Genomic DNA, 21,998 nt, shown 5'->3' with positions numbered 1-21,998 from the left:
GGCCTGGCATATGTACTACAGCGTCTCCAGCGCTTTCGAACGGCAATGTCCGTGGCTGTCTCCTCCTGATTGGTGGAGTTGGCCCAATAGCCGTAGCGCCACTTCTGTGACGTCATAGAAGTGTTCAAATCTGGATCAGTCTGTATCAGATCCGTTGCAGCCCCTTTTCAAGAGATTTGGGTATGGAGGAAAATAGAGAGGGTTGTGTTTTCTGACACTTGGTGAGTTCCCTGGAACACCGGGGGGGACACATATTCATGTATAAAAGACGTACAAAAGTGCATTTTGCATGATAGGTCACCTTTAAGCTGAAGCAGTAAGAAAAGTGTTTACAGGGAAAATTCTGTATTATGTATTTTAAGAGGAATATTTGTGTTATTTCTTCTTTCAAAAGTTAAATTGTCTTACTTAAAAAGCTCTTTCAATTTGAAAGCATTCGATAAAAGTGATTAAAACTCGATTGATGCACTATCGGAGAGTCCATTGGTCTCTATATCGAGGAACCATGCAGTCATTCTGCTCTTATCATATACAAGGAGCCTCCATGTTAGCAGAGTGCATTTTGAATCATGTATTTCCAACCATTTTTAGGCAACTTAAGGGCGGCTCTTTCTTCAAAAGCTCTAAATACCCAGTTTGATATTTAAAGGAACTTCTTACTTTGAAAACGACATGAAAAGAAAATCTAATATTTCAGCCCTTTTCCCATTTCCCTGACAAATTAAATTTGTATGGTATTTAAACACAGGTCAACAGAGTATCTGATCCCTTTTGGCCAAACCTTGATTAAAGAAATCCCAGAGTAATCCCCTGGCTGTTCCTGAAACCCAATTAAACATGAAATTCCTTACATGCTCAGACAATGAGTGCATGCTATCTGCAGTACTGATGACATGTTCTGTGTGTCTGAGTGTGCAAAGACTCACTGATGAAATTTGTCTGGCCGGTGTAAATGGTGTACTGCAGCTCGTAGGAGGTGACGCTGAACTCGTCCTCGGACGTCCAGTGAACAGTGATGGTGTCGTGAGAGGCGGTGCAGAGCTCGTCTCTGATGGATGGAGGGGTGGGAGCTAGGCATGGAAAAAACAACATGATTTATAGTAAAAACAAGTTAAAATGGTGTCAACAAACTGGTTTCAATAATAGGGTTAGGGTTAGTAGTATTCACTAGGAGAGAAAATGGGTCCTGTGTCAAGATAAGCATAAAATCCACATTTAAATGCACTGGAGAATCAACAACTCACAAAATATAGTTATATAAAAAGTAAAAGGAACAGTTTGGCAAGGTTGGATGAAAACTGAATATTTAGTTTGACTCTTCAAGATAACAAACCCTACATTTTGTAATTAAATCTAATAAAATGAAATGTTTTGACCACTGCAACTGTATTTTTGGTGTCTTTTAAAACCTATAATGGTTGGGTAACGCGCATGACATGAGATCAAATATATAAATAAATCATTTTTTAAAAACGTTTTAAACTAAGTGATGGAAAGGCTGCTTTAGCTTCAGTGCATACATGTTTTAATGCTGATACTGTAAACACACAGCTCCTACCAGTTAGGTAATCCAGTCCTTCCAGGATCTTCTTCTCTCGGGAAAAGTCCAGGGCAAAGTTGTCAAACGCCTCGTTCAGGTTGATGTCAGGGATGAGTACTTGGGAGGAGGCCGTCGCCATGGCAACCCTATAGAGCGGGACATGGGAGTGAGGAAATAGAAATGTCCGGGGAGAGTTAGAGTGAAGAGGGGGGGGAGGAGGGCCGAGACGTCAGTTGAGGTGAAGAGAGTCAAAGAGGAGAGGGGTAGTCAAATATGAAAGGTGATGAAGAGGTGGACAAATGTAAGGAGAGAGGGGGAGGAAGTGTTGTGATAAAAGGAAGAGAGGAGGAAGATAGTGAGAAAATGATAAGGGCGAGAGTTAGGAGGCGGAACGGAAATTTAAAGCAATAAAATATATAATAAAAAACCAAGTCTGCAACATGCCCTATAAACAATCACTACCTCAGAGTTTTGTGTTAACCAAGAGAGCCATCAAAACTCAAACGGAGACACACACTGACTACACAGTCTGTGCTGCTCTGAAGAGACTTGTGCCTACTTCTGCTCTGAGCCTCAGTCTGAGGCGGGAGCTGGCAGGGTTACAGAGCGGGCCAGAGATTCTGCTTTCTCTCCCCCCGAGGAAAAAGGCGCTCAATAAAGTACCCAGCCAGGTAATGGGAAAAAGAAGAGTGTAGGCCAAATAAAAAGATGCTATACTAGCAGCAGATTTTGCAGAGACCTTTGTCTGTGAGAGAAAGCTGTGGTGGTAGGAAGATATTAGAATTAGAGTACGCAGGTGGAAAGTGAAACCGCAGAGCTCGGCACTTAGAGGTGTTTTTTTTTACCACAGGCCTGGTATTGATTGGAGGAGTTAAAGAAATGTTGTATAATGCATATTTCATTCCTTTTTTTCCAAGATCATATTTCCAGAAGAGAGGAAAATTGCAGGATAGGTTTTTTAATATCTATCTGTCTTACCACATGTTGTGCATTTAACCACGGGGCGGGTGTTGTGTCTTTTTTCTTCTGAATAGTCTATTGATGTGCTGCTGATGTCTCTCACCACTGATGTACATTGTCAAATATTACAAACAAACTACAATATCACCTCCAAACAAACACTGTAACAGCAAAGTTTAATCACACACCTTTCTGCTACATTGCGAGCGGTCTGGAGGAAGCGGGCATGGTCGTTTTCCTTCAGGCTCTGTTCGGCTTGTGTGATGAGGGCGCTGGAGCGCTCCAGACACTGGCGACAGTTTGCAATCTGCTGGGCCAATTTACGCAGTTTCATCACCTGGAACAAACACAAATACAGACGTGTGGTTATGCTGTGAAACGCTGATATATTTCCATTAGCTCACAAAAGCCTTATGAAATACATCGCTTTTGCTCCTGGTCCCTCAGTATGAGGCATTCATCATTGTGACACTCGCTAATCCAAACATATGTTGAACACTTAGAAAATATCATCAAGCTTTGCTGCCAAACTGCTAAATACTGATCGAGAGACAGCATTCCTATCACACCATGTGTTTGAAGCCAATAAGTTGTCATATTGCAGACTTTCAATATAGCTGAAGTTTTATTACAATACTAAAAAAAAGAAAACCTCTATGGGGACACTATCTTGCCAGAGGAATCTTTACATACAAGTTCATTTGTTTAACTTGTTAAAGCAGTGAGTACAGGGCATTATTGAAAGCTTATGTGTAGAGCTGATGAACGAAAGAAAACAGTCAGCATTAGGAGGTCATTCTACATTATAACCCATCCCAAAAACTTAAAAAATCCACATGTTCACGGATGGCTGTCATACACTACCAAAAACCCTCTATATTCCACGCAAGCATGCTTATAGACGCAGTGATGTGGACATATGCAACAAGAATGGAGGACAGAGCCCTGGTTATGATTTGAGGGTTGAAGCGAGGCCATTGGCTCTTCATGCTCACATCGACCTCATTAACATGTGTACAGGTCACAGCTCAAATTGTGATATAATAACATTAAGGAAACCCTACAGGATTATAATTTGTATGTGTCCTTGTTTGTCTATAAACTAGCAAAGTACTTGCAAAATTGACTTGTAAACTATTATTACTCTTGTCATCAAGTACAATACCACTTTTACATGGACTCCCTCGAGTGCAACTGTTGTGCATGTTCAGAATGTTCCAGCACAGGCAGCTGCAGGAAATGTCATGCTCTGAAAACCAGACAAGAAATGGGGATTTCGGCCCACAGATGCTCATATTGACTTGCTTCATCTTCACCACAAACAAGCAAGCTGTGCACATCAAGAGAAAGGTCATCAGTCAGGTCAGGGTTCAGACGTTAGACCAACACACAAACAGGCTCCTGCCATTCGTTCTGTTTATACTGTAATGTTCAGTGGCTGTACTGTAACTCAATTTCCGACTCAGCATAAGGAAACCATTCTATGATTATTTCACATTAATGTAATCCATTTATCTTCATCTCGGCTCATATCCTGATTCCTCAAATGAACTTAGTTTGATGTAATAGGAAACAACAGTGGCTGCTAGTGAGCCCAGAGAAAGTCAACAAGAACTGGGCTGTAGAAATAAATACCAGCTTTAGTGTGTGGAGCCTGTCTGCAATGATGATTAAATGAAACCTCGGTGAACTTTAAATGCCAGTCGGTCATTAAAGTTGCTTTATTGTCTGAAAAAAGCATATTTTCAGTAACAGCTAACAACTTGAGTCCATAAACACAAAAGAAAGAAATAAAAACATTTGAAATGATGAGTACCCTGAAAGGCTTAGTCATTTATATTTTCAGCAGCAAATGCTTTGCTTGAAGGGCTTGAATTATGCAAACAAGAACTCAGAAAAATGACTGGGTGGCATTTGGTTAAAAGCTTGTCATCAAAAGCTCTTAAAGAATCAAAACAGTATCTAATAATGAATATGATGTTTTAGCTGCTCTTCAAACAAGTCCACTGTTATCTGTTCTCACTACAAAACACATTTGAGCAGCATGATGTCTGAACAAAGAGAGGCGAGACAGGTTTAATGGACGCGTTATTGTTTGGTAACATGTGCTGAAACAAACAATTTTAGAAATGATTACTCCCTCTCTCTAAGAATAATGGCCAATATGATGTGTGTGTGTGTGTGTGTGTGTGTGTGTGTGTGTGTGTGTGTGTGTGTGTGTGTGAGTATTTCATGTTGTATAAAGGCAATCTTGTCTAAAGCTGAAATATAAATGTATAATCATAACTAATATGTTCAGGATAGTGGGACATTTTGAGCACAACAAATACATTTTACAAGTACATTAATTACATTAACAATTACAAATGTAATTATTGTTGCACAAGAAACAAGTTATTTTGAGCAAACAAAGATCTGTTCTGTGCTCAATACTTATTTGCATCTCATTGGTTAACTTGGTTAGCCGTGCTTTCTATCTCCCCTCTCTTTCCACTCTAAACTCTATGCTTATTTTATGTTATGCAAATCCAACCAGCTGCTAGCTCCAGCTATAATGAATATGTTATTGTATAGACAGTGAGAGTGGTATCTTCTCATCCTAGAGCAGTGCTTTAGAGTGCTGATCATCAGATCGGGGGACCGGGGAAGAACAGGTTCAATCCCACCTTCCCCACCACTGCAGTCAACATGCCGTGTGTCCTTGGGCAAGACACTTCACCCTAAATTGCTCCTGTGTGTGTTGTCCACCGTATTGAGTGTATTAGATCTCTAATATATCTAATCTAAAGCAATCTGACCACTTGGAAAAGCACAAAAATAAATACCATAAATTATTATTATACTTCTGACTGGAAAGAAAACAATTACCCTTCCCAAATTGTTTATTATATTAACCATTCATGTTTGCATTTTTCTTGAAAGATACTTATAAGTAGAAACCAACTTGGGCTGTGCGCAGGAAGCTGGATGCGAACAGAAGTCACATGCTTTGTACACCAAACAATCCAGTGTGACCTTCACATTAAGAGGATTTCAGTGCTGAGACAATACACACACAGATTATTGTTAGGTAAATGTAATCAGACAGGTTTTTATTTAAATAAACGTCTAATGCTGTTGTTTTTTACATCTACTAGCCATAACCTTGTAAACTGAAGGTAAAAACGACTCTGCTGTTTTATGGAAATCAAGTGATTTGTCTAAACACCCTAAACAGATTTGAGTTGTTAATCCTCAAGGCTCCAGAAGAGTTAAATAGTTAACAGAGAAAAGCCAAGCACAGTCACATGATGAAGACGCTCTTACACACACCAGAAGTTGGGAAAAGTGTGTGTTTTGTTTGTGCAGGGAGAGATTAGGCATGTCTGCTGAGTCTCCTCAGGGAGAAAATAGGAGCAGCGTGCTCAGCTCGCCATCATCACACCTTCATAATCCTGTTATCCTGCTGCGTCTCACCTCTCAACATTTCCTTTGCAACACTTTGAGCTAAAATGCCTTAAACAACCTTCCCTTACTCAACCTGCTGTAGTGTTCTACTTTTTTCTCCTCTCAAATATCTATTTCAACACACTTCTGATTAATTGAAATACTCACGGTGCATTTCATTCATCTTTTCCTGACCCCTAAAAACACTCAAATAGTACCCTGCAGGCTGGCATCAATCAAGTGCTCCTCTGGTGTTTCCTGTGCACTTCCTTCTTTCCTGTGACTCCTGCATCTCCCTCCTCTACCAGACAGCCTTTTTACAGAGCAAGACTCTCAGGAGAACCAGCCTCGCTCCTTTTGTCTGCAATCACCGCGGACACACTCTGACACACTTGCTCTCTCTATCTCACCCGTACACACACTCACACACCTACTGCGGTCCTTGGGTTCAGTGTTTGGAAATCTTTCATCTCTCGACAAAGCTCTTTTGCTGCCTCAGAGGATCTTCCACGAGCACTTAAAGCTTCACCTCTGGGAGAGTGAGATTAAGAGTTTGCCTCTGTCTTGAAGCCCTTAAACGTCAACGAACCACCCATAAAGTGTATGTCCACACACACACGTACTGTAAATGTCTGGACAGTATTTCCTGCAGCAACTTCAAAACAGTCTTTGCTGCAATCATCTGCCATGAAGGCTTTTACTTTCACGCATTCAGATGGTCTGTTTACATAAAAGAGGTCGTTACTGCTCTCTTTTTCCTCGCCTGCATGTGATGTTTGTTTGGGATAACAAGTGGAGAACTACAGAGACAGCCAACAAATAACAGATATTATAATGAATATGTTCTACCCACAGTGCTGCTGCTGTCATATTTATTGTCTGGTACAAAAACACTGATTCTGCACAAGTGGAGGATGACCTCCAGTCGAGTTCCTTAAATATGTTGTGGCCAATTTGGCTGCTTCAACTGTCAGTGTGGCGTAATTGTTGGAATAGCTTTACTTAGAAAACGATAGGAATTTAATAAAAACAGTCTGTATATAATTTACATACTATGAGCTGAAAACGGAAAAGGGTCTGAAGGCTTCCTGGTTAGACTTTACCTTGGATTCTTTGATCTTCACGGCAATGACCTGTTTCCTCTGGCGGATGATCTCCACCAGCTCATCACACTCCTCCACCAGCTTGGCCTCATGCATGGCTGTGTTCACCTGGAAACAGAAGCAAGTACACATGAGAACATGAGGTTTATTTGCTTACACGCATGCTAAATCCCAATACACTGCCATTTTGTTCTTGTTTTTAATCAAGAAATAAGATTTGCCACTTTTTCTTCCTCTCTGTTTGCAGGGAGTTTAACAAGATTTCTAGATTGGCAGACATGACGACTCATATCGTTACTTACATGCAGAGCACATCATTTGTTTTTCCCATTTCATTAAACACACAAAGAAAAACGGCAGGATGTGCTCCTGGATTAGAATCGACTTGTAATGAAATGAGAAACGATTTAATTGTCACTGGGAAGACAAGAGCATACATTGATCCAGGAATCCTTGGAATGCATACAGTGGATACAGATCGGTACAAATTAACGAAAGTCCCAACTCCTAAAACTACATTAGTGCTGGATTCAAAGCACAACTTGTCCTTATACGTAACACTAGCATCTTGTTAAACGATCTCATTATGTACAAGAAAATATTTTAAGGATTGTTAAAATATTCCACTCTACATAAAAAAAGCTCCCGAATAAAAGTATCTGTGTAGACCCTCATTAAGTCACTGACAAAATGTGCTTACACCGCACCCATTAAATTGATTCTGTGATTATTTTAGGACCACATTTGCAGAGGCAACTCATCAGTTTTACACACTCAGGCGTACACTAAATGAACAGCCAGCAAATTCAAACTCATGTGGGTGTGGGGGGGGGGGCTGTTAGTCAGACGATTTCTGCTGAACTGGAACACTACACTGCTGCCAACAGTTTAGCCATTTGTAAAATACAATTATAAATACACCAAATGTAAAAGTTCAGATGCACAGATGCTGCTTCACTACTGAGGGACACTGGCCCCTCATCAATTAGGAACTGATGCTTTACCACAGCTTTGGTTGCTGTTTAGCCAGAAAAATGTAGCTTTAAGCCCTACAAACACAAACTTGTAAGGAAGAGACTTCATTGCTCCTCCGAGTGAGGCAAACACTTTACAGCATGTTCTGACTGGCCAACACACATCGCAGAGTGAAAGACATTAACAATGCATTATCTGCTCCAAGAGCTGTACCCTATCAGGATTTTGACATACAAACTCTACACTGTTGTCACAATATTAAAGGAGACATGTCATGGCCATTTCCACTGATCATAATTCCATTGTTGAGGTCTACTAGAATAGATTTATATTGTGCAATTTTCCAAACTCACATTGGTTTCTCATACAGCATCTCTGTAAACTACGTGTATTCACTGAATTTCACTCTCTGCCTTTAACGGCTCGTTGTAGCTCCAATAGCTCCAGACCCCCCGAATAAGTGTGGCTTGATATTGAGTAAGAAGAAGGTTGATAAACGCTGTGAGAATGGGTCTGCAGAGAGAATTTCGCCACGATCCCAACTGTCTGTTATCAGCCTGCAGCCAGGGAGGAGAGATCAGCAGAGCTGCTTGCACTGAGTGTGTGTGTGAGGAAGAAGGTGGATTGGTTCATTTGGACCAATCAGCCTGGTCATAGCTCTGGGCGTGGCTACTGGGTATTCAGACGTCACAATGCCCAGGAAGAACATGAGAAATCTCCAACGAGACGTTTTGGAGAGGTCTTTTCTGTGTTAGAGTTTTACTCCCTACAGGGTGTACTTTGAGGGTTTTTGACTGCAGACTGTTTACATGCATAAAAACCTTCATAACACACAAAGGAACGGGTAATAACCGGAAAAGCATGACATGTCTCCTTTAAAGGAAAAGGAGTTTGAAGTTACCTATAAGATTAAGTTGCCATTAAGTTATTCTCAGACATAGTTGTACTGCCATAGTGGTGGCAGGCATCACCATTACTTTGTCCGTGGGAGTGAGTTGAGCCTAACCCTAACATCACACAAATCACAGATTTACTATTTAAGGAAAAACAACCAGCACAAAGGCTGTGGGAAGCTTTCAATCAAACTCACAGCTCAAAAGTATCCAGATAAGTCACGCTAGAGGGGAGAGTTTCCACGTACACACACATAGAGCCTCACCATCAAGCATGGTCTTTAAGGCCATGCGAGGAGGTTGAATCACATTAAAAGGCTACAGTTTACTGAAAGATACCGTATAACGGAGGATTGGAAAGAGAACACAATGGCTAATTATGAGACTGGAGAAGGAGAGAACAAATCTAAATGTAATTAAAAAGAGTATTGATTTGAATTTTTTGTCTTTATAATATCTCATTGCTTATCTCCAATTTGTTTTTTTTCACATGAATACAAATAGTTTGACCACCAGTAGATTTTGTGTCTAAACCCTTTACCGATAAAAAAGTAATTTAACAAAGTTGTGTGCATTCCCTAACCCCTACAGTATAAAGCTAATGTCATCCACTCGGTGATCTATCTCCTTTTGATTAGTTCCCCGTCTTTACGTTGGACAAGGTTGTGACTTTATGTCGTGCTGCAGCCTATCGAACGACAAAGTTCCACTCATCACCTCACAAAGCTCATTACAAGCACAAATCCACTTAAGCCTCAACACACACACACACACACACACACACACACACACACACACACACACACACACACACACACACACACACACACAATTCTGCAAAGAGCAATCTTATGACTGGAGCTTAGTAATTAAGCAGGATGAATGCAGTCCAGGATCACTTTGAATGAACAACTGAGCTACTTGGCAGAGACAGGGTTACGGAAACAATCATCATCTCTGTCCTCCTCCTCTTTCACCTCACTCTAAACTTCCACCTCCTCTTCCTCTGCCAGCTCATGACCTTATCTACTCCCTGATACACACACTGTCACCGGCTGGGCTTATCCTCTTCATAATGCAGGGTCCTCTGAAATCGTAATGCCCACTCCACGGTAGGGTATAGCTCTATAATTGGAATAGGTGAAGAACAAACAAAGCAAGTCTTTCCAGCTGCCCCTGCTTCCAAAAAGGTTGTGAAAATCTGTGAAAACACTTCAGAGTGGGACTGAAGGCTAAAAACAGACTGTGTGCTTATTTGAAATCGTTTAACAAAAGTAAAATATAGTGAGCTTATTCTTTGAGAATGTTTATTATATTTTTGTAAACTAATGGTGATTACCTTTTCATTTATGATATTACTGTACTTTATTTAAGCACACAAGATTTGTAATATGTATTTCATTTAGCTGACGCTTTTATCCAAAGTGACTTACAATTACCAATTACAGGGACATTCTCCCTGGAGTAACTAAGGACGAAGTGCCTTACTCAAGGGCACACGTGGTGGTGTTCCTGGCGGGATTTGAACTGACAACCTTCCGATCTTCAGCCCACCTCAATATCCATTAGACCACCAATATCCCTCCCCTACCATGTAGTTATTCATCCTTTTATTCACAAATATCCACATTTCGCTGCTCATTTACGGTAAAGCAGCTGAAATGTAACATTCGGTGCCATCCATCTATTATCACATAAGGCCAAACTAATTAAATGGAGTAAATACAAACATATCACAGCCATTTGTAAGTATCTGCAGCTATAATTAATCTATACAAGGAGACACAGACATAATCAGCAACATATTAATATTAAAATATACCCATGCAGATCATTATGATCCCAAAGTAGCAATCTGAAGAATCATTAAAGGAAAAAAGTTGTCCATTAAAACCTACATTGGGAAGAATAACTTCACCACAGGAGGGTTACATTGAGAACATATGCTGCCATACATCATTAGGTTGAGCTGCCACCACATTCTGTCAAGATTACATTTATCATCCATATTTTTTCAACTGTGGAAATGAGTCATGTATTGCTTACTATTCAGCTACACTTTCTGTTCTGGCTTCAAGTGACAGCCATTATTTAACACCCACTAAGTGCTGTTTCAGCAAATAATGCCATGACTGATGTGTTTCGGCCAAGCAGACATTCAGCTGCTGTCAATCACACTGAGGTGGCAGCAATCTAAATGAGGAGGCAAGTCTTAAACTCCCGATATTGTGATTTAACATCGCAATCTTTCACTACTTTGTTCGAGAAAATCTGTTGACTCTAGACAAAAGAACTGAATTCTAAATGTGAGTTTTACTGATTTTGCAATTCTCATTCAGTCTTAATAAAGCTTTGTTTATTTCTCACAGCTGCAACACCATAATAACATCACAAACCCTGGCAAACAATGCTTACTAACCCGCCCACCCTGACATGACAAATCCCTTTTCATAAGCTGTGAATCAATTTACAAACTCATTCCATGTTAACCAGTGTTAAACTCACACAACTTTATTTTGTGGAAATCCCAACGTTTCTTAAGTTTTCTAAATATGTAAAACTATTTACAAGAAACCGTCATGACATATACATCTGCAAGCAAGAACTTAAACATCGACTTTGAATATTTACATTAAGTGTTTACGACGTAATGAAGGTGCAAGGCAATGTTGGAATAGGAAGGAACCAAAATACAGTTTGTAATATTTTGATACATTTTCTAAAAATGAAGGAATTTTAAGCGAGGTTGGCCCCTTAACCTCGAGACTACCAGAGTGCCCAAGGTACAGTAGAGAACTTTATTAACTAGCAATCCATGATTGAGCTGGGTCTAGGAGATAACTCCAGCTAACTGTAGCAGTTACTGGCTAGTGAAAGTGTGTCATTATGACATACTATAGTGTTTCACAAAAGATTGTTATACTGGCCAATTTATGATTATAAGCAAACTGTTAAGTTTTTAATGCACTAAACATAATTTATTCAAATGGGATTTTGCATTCAGAACATATTCCCCTGCCTTGCAAGACACCCAGGGTTATCTATTAGCAAAAAGCACTAACAACTGAACAATATATGGCTGCCAGAATAACCTTTTCAAGCCACGAGGTTTGGAGCAGCTGTTAGCCTCCTGCTGACACCAAAACCTTCACATCTTGAATCAATGCTGTGCTCTTTCCCCTCCTATCATCCTCAACTGCTTCCTATAATGCTTCTGGTCACCATTCTGTCTGCTCCTCAATGACATTACATTATTACATTACATGTCACTTGTGAGACGCTTTTATCCAAAGCGACATACAGGAGCAATTTGGGGTGAAGTGTCTTGCCCAGAGGATCTTCAACAAGCACTTAAAGGGACACAACAACATGCTGACTGCAGTGGGGTTTGAACCTGTGACCCCCTGACTCGAACACCAACACACAACCCACTGCACCACACGCCTCCCTGACAACGTCAATGTCTCTCTCAGTCCCCCTCCCTACCTCTGTCTCAAGCGATATTCTCAAATAGATTCAAGGATTTAGTCTGACAGCTTTATCTCTGAGGCTGTCCACTCCACAGATTCTGGGACAGTTCCCCGAGATGTATGACACCAGAGTGGCACCAAGCCCTAGAACAGGAAAGAGTGGGTATATACTATTTAATAACTGTAGGACATATATCCTGCATATTAGATCAGAAAGAGATAATTAGAAATGCACCACTGGCAATGAATCTGAAGTACGAGTTTTTAAACCCACACAGTGTTCATGTGAACTTTTATGTGTTAACCACATTCACTTGGATTTATGATTAATTATGATTGATATTCCAATAGATAATACAATATAAGTGTTTGTAGATAAGCCCAGGCAGTTCTGGGAAATTGATTCTGTTTCAATCTTTGTTGCCACTCTATCTGATGGCAATGTATGTCTGCAGTCGGTCAACCCACCTCTTTAGTCCAGACTGAAATATCACAATCATGTTAGCATGCTGACGTTAGCATCAGTCTTGAAGAACTGCTGCCTTTTCAATACATTGAAAGCACTGGATGGATAGACGAATGAAAACTGACAAACATCCTTTACACAAAATCTGAGAAAATGTATAGATTTACAATCGAGTACACTGTGTGGTCATCGGTTAAAAGCACCAACATGCAATAACAGCTCTATTAAGGCAAACACTTTATTCCATTATATTTGATGTCCTCATACTTTGCTGCAAGTGGAACCACAAATGAAACATACAAAAGACAAACAACAGCATCAAATGTTATCGATCTTACTGATGCTCTGCTCTGAGACTAAGACGGGCGAGATGAGACCTGATACAAAGGATTAGGGAGCATTACAGTCATCTCAACCCAGCTGATTCATATTCTGCACACAGTGGCATCAGCTTCAGTGTACATAAACCTAGACGGGTCTGGCTTATTACCTACAGCTCAATGTTTAATCAGTACACATACATGTCTGGGCATTATAACCCACTGGGCTTCTGTTTGATCCGATGATTTCCTTTTTCCATCAGTCCTAATACGCACACACTTACAACCTTATCAAGGAGCTAATTCAGCTTCCTCCCAGCTGGCAAAACAATTTCAGGAGTTGGAAAATGGCTGCTGCTTCCTCAAACATTGCTTACTCCACATTAGTTCCCTACCATTAGATACAGCATATGAGTATGGCACTGTGTGCTTATTAGGGACAGCCCTCATTAAAAAGCTGCCAAAGAACACGCTGCGTCACAATACATTCTGTGTTTCAGGAGGATTTGCTGAACAACTAACACAGGGCATAAGAGTAAGAACAAGTGGGACAGACTAGAAAATGCTGCAGTACAGATGTGGATAAATAAACTTTTAACTGCTGCTCTGAAATGGTCGAAAAGCGGACTTGCCAACTGCTGGGCTTACCCTTTGCACTTTAGCAGCTGGCAGGTAGGAATAAACAAAGCTTGTGTTGTAGCTTTTATTCACTGAGAAAGAAGCTGTACACGCACTGCACTGATACGTTCACAGTGCTGCTAAACTTATATTTTTACTCAACAACACACTCACGACAGGCCACCAGGCTAGCAATACATGGCAGAAACTCTGACTGAGTATGCCAGGCAGACAACTGATTACCTCGCAGCTTAACAAATGACTGCTTCTGTTCTGGATGTGTCCACAACAATGCACATTCAATTGTGGCTCCTAACTCTCCTGGAGAGGTCAACTGGAGTCTCAGTGTCCTGTTTTGCAAACAAACTGCATCGGGGTAAATGATGGATTTAAGCATCAGGTTAGCCTTTCAGCTAGGGGCCATTTTAGCTACTTCTACAACAGAACCTCGTCGGTCAACTTGGGTTGGCTATCAGACAGACAAAACTAAATAAGCATCCCAATGCAATAAGAATTCATTGGAGAAATATGATTAGGCACTTCACAACACTATCAAAGTTTCAAGTATAAAGTTCGCCAGTCTCTAAGGAGGTATAATGTAAGTATAAACGAGTAGGAAAATTCAAATCTGCTCTAAAAGTGTACAATGGAAACACACAACAAAAGTGCATCTTTCCAGATGTCCATTGGAACAAGAAGGGGAAAATCAAATCAACTTTAAAACTTAGCTAGGTTTCTGCTTAAAAAGTGGTAATATAATATAAAAAATAAAAGCAGTGAGGCAATGAACACAAAGCAACAGATGCACACAAAAAAAGGATAGCTGAGCTGAACAGACATATTTTGGCTTATTAAAACAGCTTACAACAAATGTTTTGTAAAGTAAAACCATGTGCAGGTAACATGCCATACATTTGCATGACTGTGAGAATCATCTCAGCTTTTGCTTTGACTCTAAACTTAGAAACAGGGGGCATTGCAACAACATGTATTCAATAACAAAGTGGTTTTGGGGGGAAATGCTCCGTGCCAAACAGCCTCACTGAGTGTCTCTTCCCTGCTGCCTATTAATATCCAGCCAGCTATCTGGCATTGAATAGATAAGAGTCAGCTTTAGTTGAATAAACAGTCTTAGCAAATACTCAAGAATCATGCAATTCTCTCAATGTTTTCAAGAATGTGGAACATTATTACGGATGTCATTAAGCACAGTTACAGATTTAACCACACCACACCAAATATTGCGACAAGGGGAGATGCCGGCTCCTACACATCATCAAGTCATCTTTGCCGAGACTGAAGGGAAGATAACTCCCCGAAGACAGCCCCAGGAGATCAGGGCTGCATCGCTTCTGTGTGCACTGAAACTCTGAAAGCTGACTCACACTGTGTTTGATCATATCTTTGGCACCAATACAATATGATGCAAACATGGAGGAGAGGAAACCAGGTCATGCTCAAAGCCCTTCAGAGATTTCTTACTTTGTGCACACACTCCCCTCACTCCACCAAATCTCCTCTTTTTCCGCTGTAAATTCCCTGTCTTTGTTGTATTGCATTATTGCCGAGCGTTTTTTCTTCCAAGCAGTGCCTGTAACTGTTTTGGTCAAAGAGATCATTTGATGTCATGCTAACACTCCTCGTTCCCACTTCCCCTGCCTGCACTGCAGTTTTCTTCCTTTTTTCTCCGTCTACCATTTGCCTCTTCTCTACTTTCTCAACATTTCTCCATCTTCTTTCCTCATTTGTCCTCTTTCCCCCCCTCCTCTCCTCTTCTCTAAAGAGCCACATAAATGTGAACTCACCTGAAAAAATGACTTCCCCTTCATTCCTCACGTCCTTAATTAAACTAGCCTCATGACATTGACATGACACAGGAGAATAGCTCGGCACGGGTACAAACAGGGCGTGAAAACACATAGTTCCTTTTTATAATTTGATTCAGAGTCATTGGAGCATGTTTCCCCCCATGCTTTTGCTTTTAATTTCTTTGTTGATGAATAAGTGATGAGACGCTGTTGTTGTTATTGGCCTTGCCACAGCATTTGTATGCAGACTGAGACAATATGTAGACCAACTTTTTTTCCCTCTCTCCATGCGTTGCTGATGAACAGTTTGTCTGCACTTAATAAATCACGCAGTGATCATTTCATTTTGATTGGGTGAGCGGCTGCATGAGTTGTGGCCTCGGAGTGACTTCGAGAAAATGGAGTCAGGCCCGGCTAATAAGAAATGAACCACATGCAGACTGATGGCGGCACCAAAGTGCATTTCTCCTCTGTGGCCATTAATGTCAACTCTCACAGAGAAATGATGGCATTTATTAAGAGTGAGTGTGTTAAGACGGAAAGTATGCTCTTGAGAGTGTGTGTGTGTGTGTGTGTGTGTCCATGCATGTGGAAGCACTGCAGTGCAGACAACACTCAGTAGCTATGGCATTAGTAATCTCCGGCTGGATTTATATTCCACCTCGTTTAAAACACAGCACAAATGGAAGAGGTCAGCAGTGATCAGACTGGCTGAGGAATAATATTTCTGCAGCAGGTATGGGTTCACACCAGGACCTGAGAGGGACACACTCTCCAATGTTGTCACCAAATTGAAGCGTGATACACTTTAAAACATTTCAAGTATGTGACAAGTCAAAGAGAGTTTTATTCTTGGAAGACATATACTATTTGAGAGATAATCTTATCTGATTTTAAATGGAGAGTTTACATTTCCTGTATGAGTGGCTCCAGCTGGACTGTTCATGAGTGTTCATACAAAAAAATCATATTCAGCACAGTAAAATGTAAGAGAACCAGACCCTATAGCAGGGGTAGCCAACACGGTGCCCGCGGGCATTTAGTCGCCCGCGGGGCATGTTGTAAAAATAGCTCGCCAAGAAAATCCAAAATGTAAAAAATACACCAAACAAAAAGGGAAATGTAATTAAAAGAATCTACCCTGTGCATGAACGAAACCTCAATCATAGCGAACTCTATCTACTTACTACAACTCTATATCTATCTAACACCCCTTCTCCCCCCACCCCACAATGAATATCGACCAATCACGTTCTTGCTTGATTTGCGGGACCAGCGTTGCAGTCGGGAAGAAAAGCAATGTGGAGCGGCAGCCCACCGCTTCATAAGGAGTGTGACCGTGATTTTCCTTCTGGCAGAATCTACACATCAGCCCCATTGAACAGCCGTCATGCCAGCCTATACAGCACATGAGGGTCTGTCTGTCTGTTGCAACTTGCATACATATTTATTGCACTTGACGCACACACATACGCATGGCGTAATTTCCACTGAGGACAGGGGGGACATGTCCCCAGCTCTTTTAGAGATCCCGTTTGTGTCCCCCCACTTTACAAATATGTTTATTATTTTTTAACGCAAGCCGTCATCGCCACGGAGGAGCACACAGCCTCTGTGAGCGACCGAGACAGAGGGAGAAAGAGAGAGCGAGCGAGAGAGCTAGGGAGGGAGGGAGAGAGAGAGTGAGCGAGCGAGAGAGCACACCTTTATCTATTTAATATAGATAAAGTAAGAAATCCTTCCAGTGTGTATAGGACAGTAAAAAAAAACAAAAAAAAGTTTAAAAGGGGAGTGATTAGTCAAATATGCATAAATAGAAAGAAAGAATGCTAACTAGTTAACATAATATAAGAATAAACAAGTTTAAATGATTTGTTATTGGTTGTGATCATATTCTAAAGATGTTTGGATTATTTAAAAGTATACAGCTCTCTTTCATATGTTGAGAGCTGTATCCATAAATTCATCTTGTGCTCAAAGTGCACCAGATTGATGCTTTCAACTTCAACATTTAAAAAAAAAATCTTCCCGGGGGTACATGCCCCCAGAGCCCCCTAGAGGAGGTGAGGACCCCACTAGAGGAGGTGAGGTCCAGCCCCAAATAAAGCAGGTTAAAATAATTAAATTGCATACATGTTCTTTTAGTAAACACTGAAAACGGGTCCCACAGACCCAAACAGCACACAAAGGTTAAAGGTAAGCATAGAATAATGTTAAAATGTGCTAAATATATACACTGCAAAAAAGAAAAGAAAAGAGGAGTAAAAGTAGCCCCTGACTTGTTTTATGTTTTTAAAGTAGCACTCATCCTAAAAAAGGTTGGTGACCCCTGCCCTATAGCAATAGATAAAAAACTTGAAAGTATGACCTTGAAGAGATACACACATTAAAAGCATTACATTAGGTTATTCGCATTTTGAAAGTAGAGGATATTGCTTTCGGTAGTATCTTTCACAATGAAGTGCTCATTCACATGTTGGAAGTTGTCTGAATTACATAACTGTCAACAGCTTGAGGGTGGATGTTTGCTGAGAGCTACTCCAGCTCATCCTTTGTTCTTGAGTCACGGTTTGAAGTTGTTGGGAGAGCTACCATTGGCAAAGTACAAAAGGTCACAGAGAGTGTGTTCATCTTTAATGACCAAAAACATAGGTAAAATATTAAAGAGTTCAAATTACATTTAGGTCATTATTCTGCTATGTTTCTTATATAGTATAAGTTTTAACTAGTCCATGGCTTCCAATTTTTCACTAGAATCACTTTTAAAACAGCGTTGCAATGCTGACCTTATACGACACCCTGAAAGAGAACTGAAATTCACTATTGTCTTGACACAAATCAATATCTGATCAGAAGCAAGCGAGTGAAGGGAACTGAAGAATAGGGCACTGATTGTATTGCCAGCACAACCGCTACCACGATCGAGGAGGAGGGATAGAAACAAAAGTCCCATTTCCACCCCCGTACTTCTTCAATCAGAAACGTTCCAGAGTAATAGACAAAGTGTAAAGAGCGTGGCAAGAGAGCAGTCACCAATAGCAAAGGCTGTAAACTGTATATAATCAATAACAGTGACAGGCTTGGGGGTGTTTATGGTTGGTCTGTTCAAAAGAGAGGGAAGAAGGTTAAAGCCTCAACCCTCAAAACTTTTTGGCATGGCTCAGCTACCATAAAACTGAAACCCTGGCTTGTTTTGTGATTGTTTTTGAAGCTTGACACATTGCAAAGTGCTGGATGAAGGCTTTAGGACAGAAAGTCTGACAACGTGCACATCAAATCCAGGGTAGCTCTTATGGGGTTGCAGGGAGCCAAGTGATTCCAAGTGACCCACTTACATTTAAAACTAAGATTTTAGTATTGCTCAAATATCCATCCAGCGTATGGAAGCATCTCTCATCTTGTTCATGTCCTCAAACTACCCCCTAAAAAATCTCGCTATGGTTTAAATTACTGTCACAATAACTAAGCGTACTAGAAACTTCCACACACAAACATACAGATGTTTGCATACCTCAACCTGTTGACAGATCTGGATGAGCTTTGCCATTTGGTTCTCCAGCTCGCTGTTCCTCTTCACCAGGTTGGTCAGGTTGTTCTCCAGGGTTTGCTGTTGGGAGGGAGGAGGAGGAGGAAGAGGAAGCAGGGACAGGGAGATAAAGCCACACATTAACACATGTACAGGGTGCAGAAGGTGCATCCACAGGACAACACAGGTTGTTGAAGCCAAAACGTGATTGTGTTTTATTATTCAGTTAAAAATCTGATATTATTATAATTTCTAAAATTATATATATGTGTGATCTTTTCATTAAAAACCAAAAATAAAGACTAAATTGTTCTCTATTATAAATATATATCTTGCTGCAGAATGCCCCAGTATGTGATGTTTTATTATTTTATTCATTTCTATTGAAAAAAAAAGGCATTTGTTTAAGTCCTGCACTGTTAGGTGGTGCTTAAGCCTATGTGTTACTTTAATACTGCACTAATATGATCTGACAGATATAGAGCAATTGAAGGCTATCAATACACACATACCTTGGGGTTAGCCCAAACACAGTGATTATGTAAAATACAGTGATACTAAATACATTGTTGATACAAAGACATGCTTTCGGTGACAACGGGAAATATTTCTGTACTAATTTTGCCTTGTGTTGTTCAGTTATTTTCTTTTTGATCATGGCATGAGGGTTGCTTAATAACATATGAAATCCATGCAAATACAGAGGAGGGAGCTATACATTAAAATGAATTCTAAAGCTGAGAAATATCAGGTTACACTGACAGCTTAATACCTACAACTGTAAAGCAACAATAAACTATAAATTGCTGCAAACGTAGATGACAACATATACAATCCCATAATTGCTTTTTAACAGCTACAAATGCTCATATTAGCTAACATATGGCCTGTAATGTAATAGTTTAACTGCCTGCTCTTGTAATACTTTACTTAAAAGCCAGAAGAAAAAAAAAGCGATCCCTAAAGAATAAAAACAAACAGAAACAAACACCTCCACTAGTGATCTAAATGATCAAACACTCAATTACTATCCCTTCACTGTGTCTGTTTATCAAATGCAAAACAAAAGACACACATAAATAAACGCAATCAAACACATTATACAGTACAAAAGATGAAAATGGAAACGAGCAGATAGTAAGTCAGAAATAGAACTGCCGTTGAAAAGGAAGCAAATCCTCGATGGCGGTGACGACGGTGAACATCAACACAACAAAAACAACAACCACAGCTGCAAAGAGAACAGGCGAACAAAGCAGCAGACAAGCAAGCGGGTGTTTGAAGTAGCTCTACGTATGCAAGTGAAGGGGGGGGGGGAGGGGGGCTGGGCAAGCACCTGGATTGTCTGGCTGTCTGACTGTCCGTCTGTCCTGTTTGTCAGGCAGCTTCCCTGCTTCCCAATATCTTCTTTGCCTGATTTACTCTGCCTGGATGTTGTGTATTTGACTTTGCACCCACTTAAGTATTAATCTCTCTGCTGCTTATCTTCTTCCCTGCCTCCACTCTTTATCCATCTACCTGTGTGCCTCTATGGAGGGATAGTGGAGGATGGGGAGGGTTTGAAAAAGGCAACCAGGGAACTCACCGCAGCGCTCGTCTTTGAAGCCTCCATTACCGCATCTGACACTCTGCCCGGGCTCACCTGATAAGCCTACGAACACACATACACACCCACATAAGTGCACACATAAACACACACACACACACAGGCAAACCCAAACGCACAATGTCTGCCATCTAAACACCACTGAAGAAGAGAACAACTCCCTGGTAAATTTGCCACAAACACTCTTCTTTTGGTCTTCTACATGAAAGCAGATGAGAGAGTGGCTCACAGTGTCTGGGAATATTTCCCTGTAACTGGAGCTGGAGTTTCATCACTGGAACTTGCATTCAGTTGTTGTGTTGCAGCCCTGCAAGTGTGTGTTTGTGTATGAGGGAGTTTGAAGTGGAACATCAGTGAGAGGGGACAGATGGGTCATTAATTAGCAGGCTGGAGACGAAGATGATTAATACATCAGAACACAGCTGCCGCCCTCGAGACAGAATTGAAACAAACTCCTCTGTCCTCTACATACATGCATCTGTGTGTGTGTGTGTGTGTGTGTGTGTGTGTGTGTGTGTGTGTGTGTGTGTGTTTCTGCCTGTCTTTATGTGTGTGTGGATTAGTAGGCATATCTGCATTTGTATAGTTATATCACATGATTGTGTCGCTGTGTATGCGTATGACATCTGCTTGTACCTGTTATTGAAAAAAAGCACTAAACTTTGTCTGTGTTTATCTGCTCTATAAATGGCCACAAAAAAGCGATTTTTTTGAGTGTGTGTAGATAGGTTTGTGCTTGACTTGTGTTGGCACTCCTGTGGCTTCAGCCCAGCAGGCAGGACGAGTGGCAGAGAGGGAGGCACAGCAACCGTCAACAACAAACTCATTAAAAAACACAACAGACATCAAAGACGGCTAGAACCACTCATAGAGCGAGAGGGAGTGGAGGAACACATGGATTGAGAGAGGAATGGGGGCACAGAAGGGTGTGATGGGTGGCAAAAGGTGCCTGCCAGAGTTTGATAGATGGCGACATGAAGGCGGTGGCAAAATGAAACGTCAAGCCAAACAAAGAAAACATTTTTATAAATTGCTATGACGGCTTATTCTGTCAAAAATGTTTTAGAGCAGCTATGTCAACAGTTACGGCTCCTAGACACGGCGGCGTGCGTTGTCGCTTGCCGGCGGGGGGGGCTGAAACTCGACCAACAACCAAATCACATGTATCTCCCGCCCCAGATACACAAGCACGCGGTTTGATTAGCTAGAGCTTGCACTGGCATATGATTCGATTGGCTGACACCTCCGTCGAGGCGGCAAAAGCAGAACATTGCTCTACTTTTGCAC

The 21,998-nt window shown here is 40.9% G+C and overlaps 1 protein-coding gene across 1 annotated transcript in view; it reads right to left on the bottom strand.

Annotated features, from left to right (window-relative positions):
* Nucleotides 1-20,752, bottom strand: part of LOC104941836 (probable E3 ubiquitin-protein ligase MID2) — a 40,891-nt gene extending 20,139 nt beyond the window's left edge. Inside the window, exons 1-6 of the mRNA XM_010766975.1 lie at nucleotides 20,691-20,752; nucleotides 19,091-19,186; nucleotides 7,030-7,137; nucleotides 2,689-2,837; nucleotides 1,559-1,686; nucleotides 927-1,070 (exon numbers count right to left, since the gene is read on the bottom strand). Of these exons, the coding sequence (XP_010765277.1) occupies nucleotides 927-1,070; nucleotides 1,559-1,686; nucleotides 2,689-2,837; nucleotides 7,030-7,137; nucleotides 19,091-19,186; nucleotides 20,691-20,717 (652 nt within the window). The 5' untranslated portion in view covers nucleotides 20,718-20,752. The remainder of the gene's footprint in view (nucleotides 1-926; nucleotides 1,071-1,558; nucleotides 1,687-2,688; nucleotides 2,838-7,029; nucleotides 7,138-19,090; nucleotides 19,187-20,690) is intronic.
* Nucleotides 20,753-21,998: the final 1,246 nt, after the last annotated feature.

This window comes from Notothenia coriiceps, unplaced genomic scaffold, assembly GCF_000735185.1.
Source record: "Notothenia coriiceps isolate Sejong01 unplaced genomic scaffold, NC01 NC01_scaffold00004047, whole genome shotgun sequence".
Classification (NCBI taxonomy): Eukaryota; Metazoa; Chordata; class Actinopteri; order Perciformes; family Nototheniidae; genus Notothenia; species Notothenia coriiceps.
Note: the sequence above shows the minus strand (reverse complement) of the source record. Positions and strands in the feature narration are given on the sequence as shown.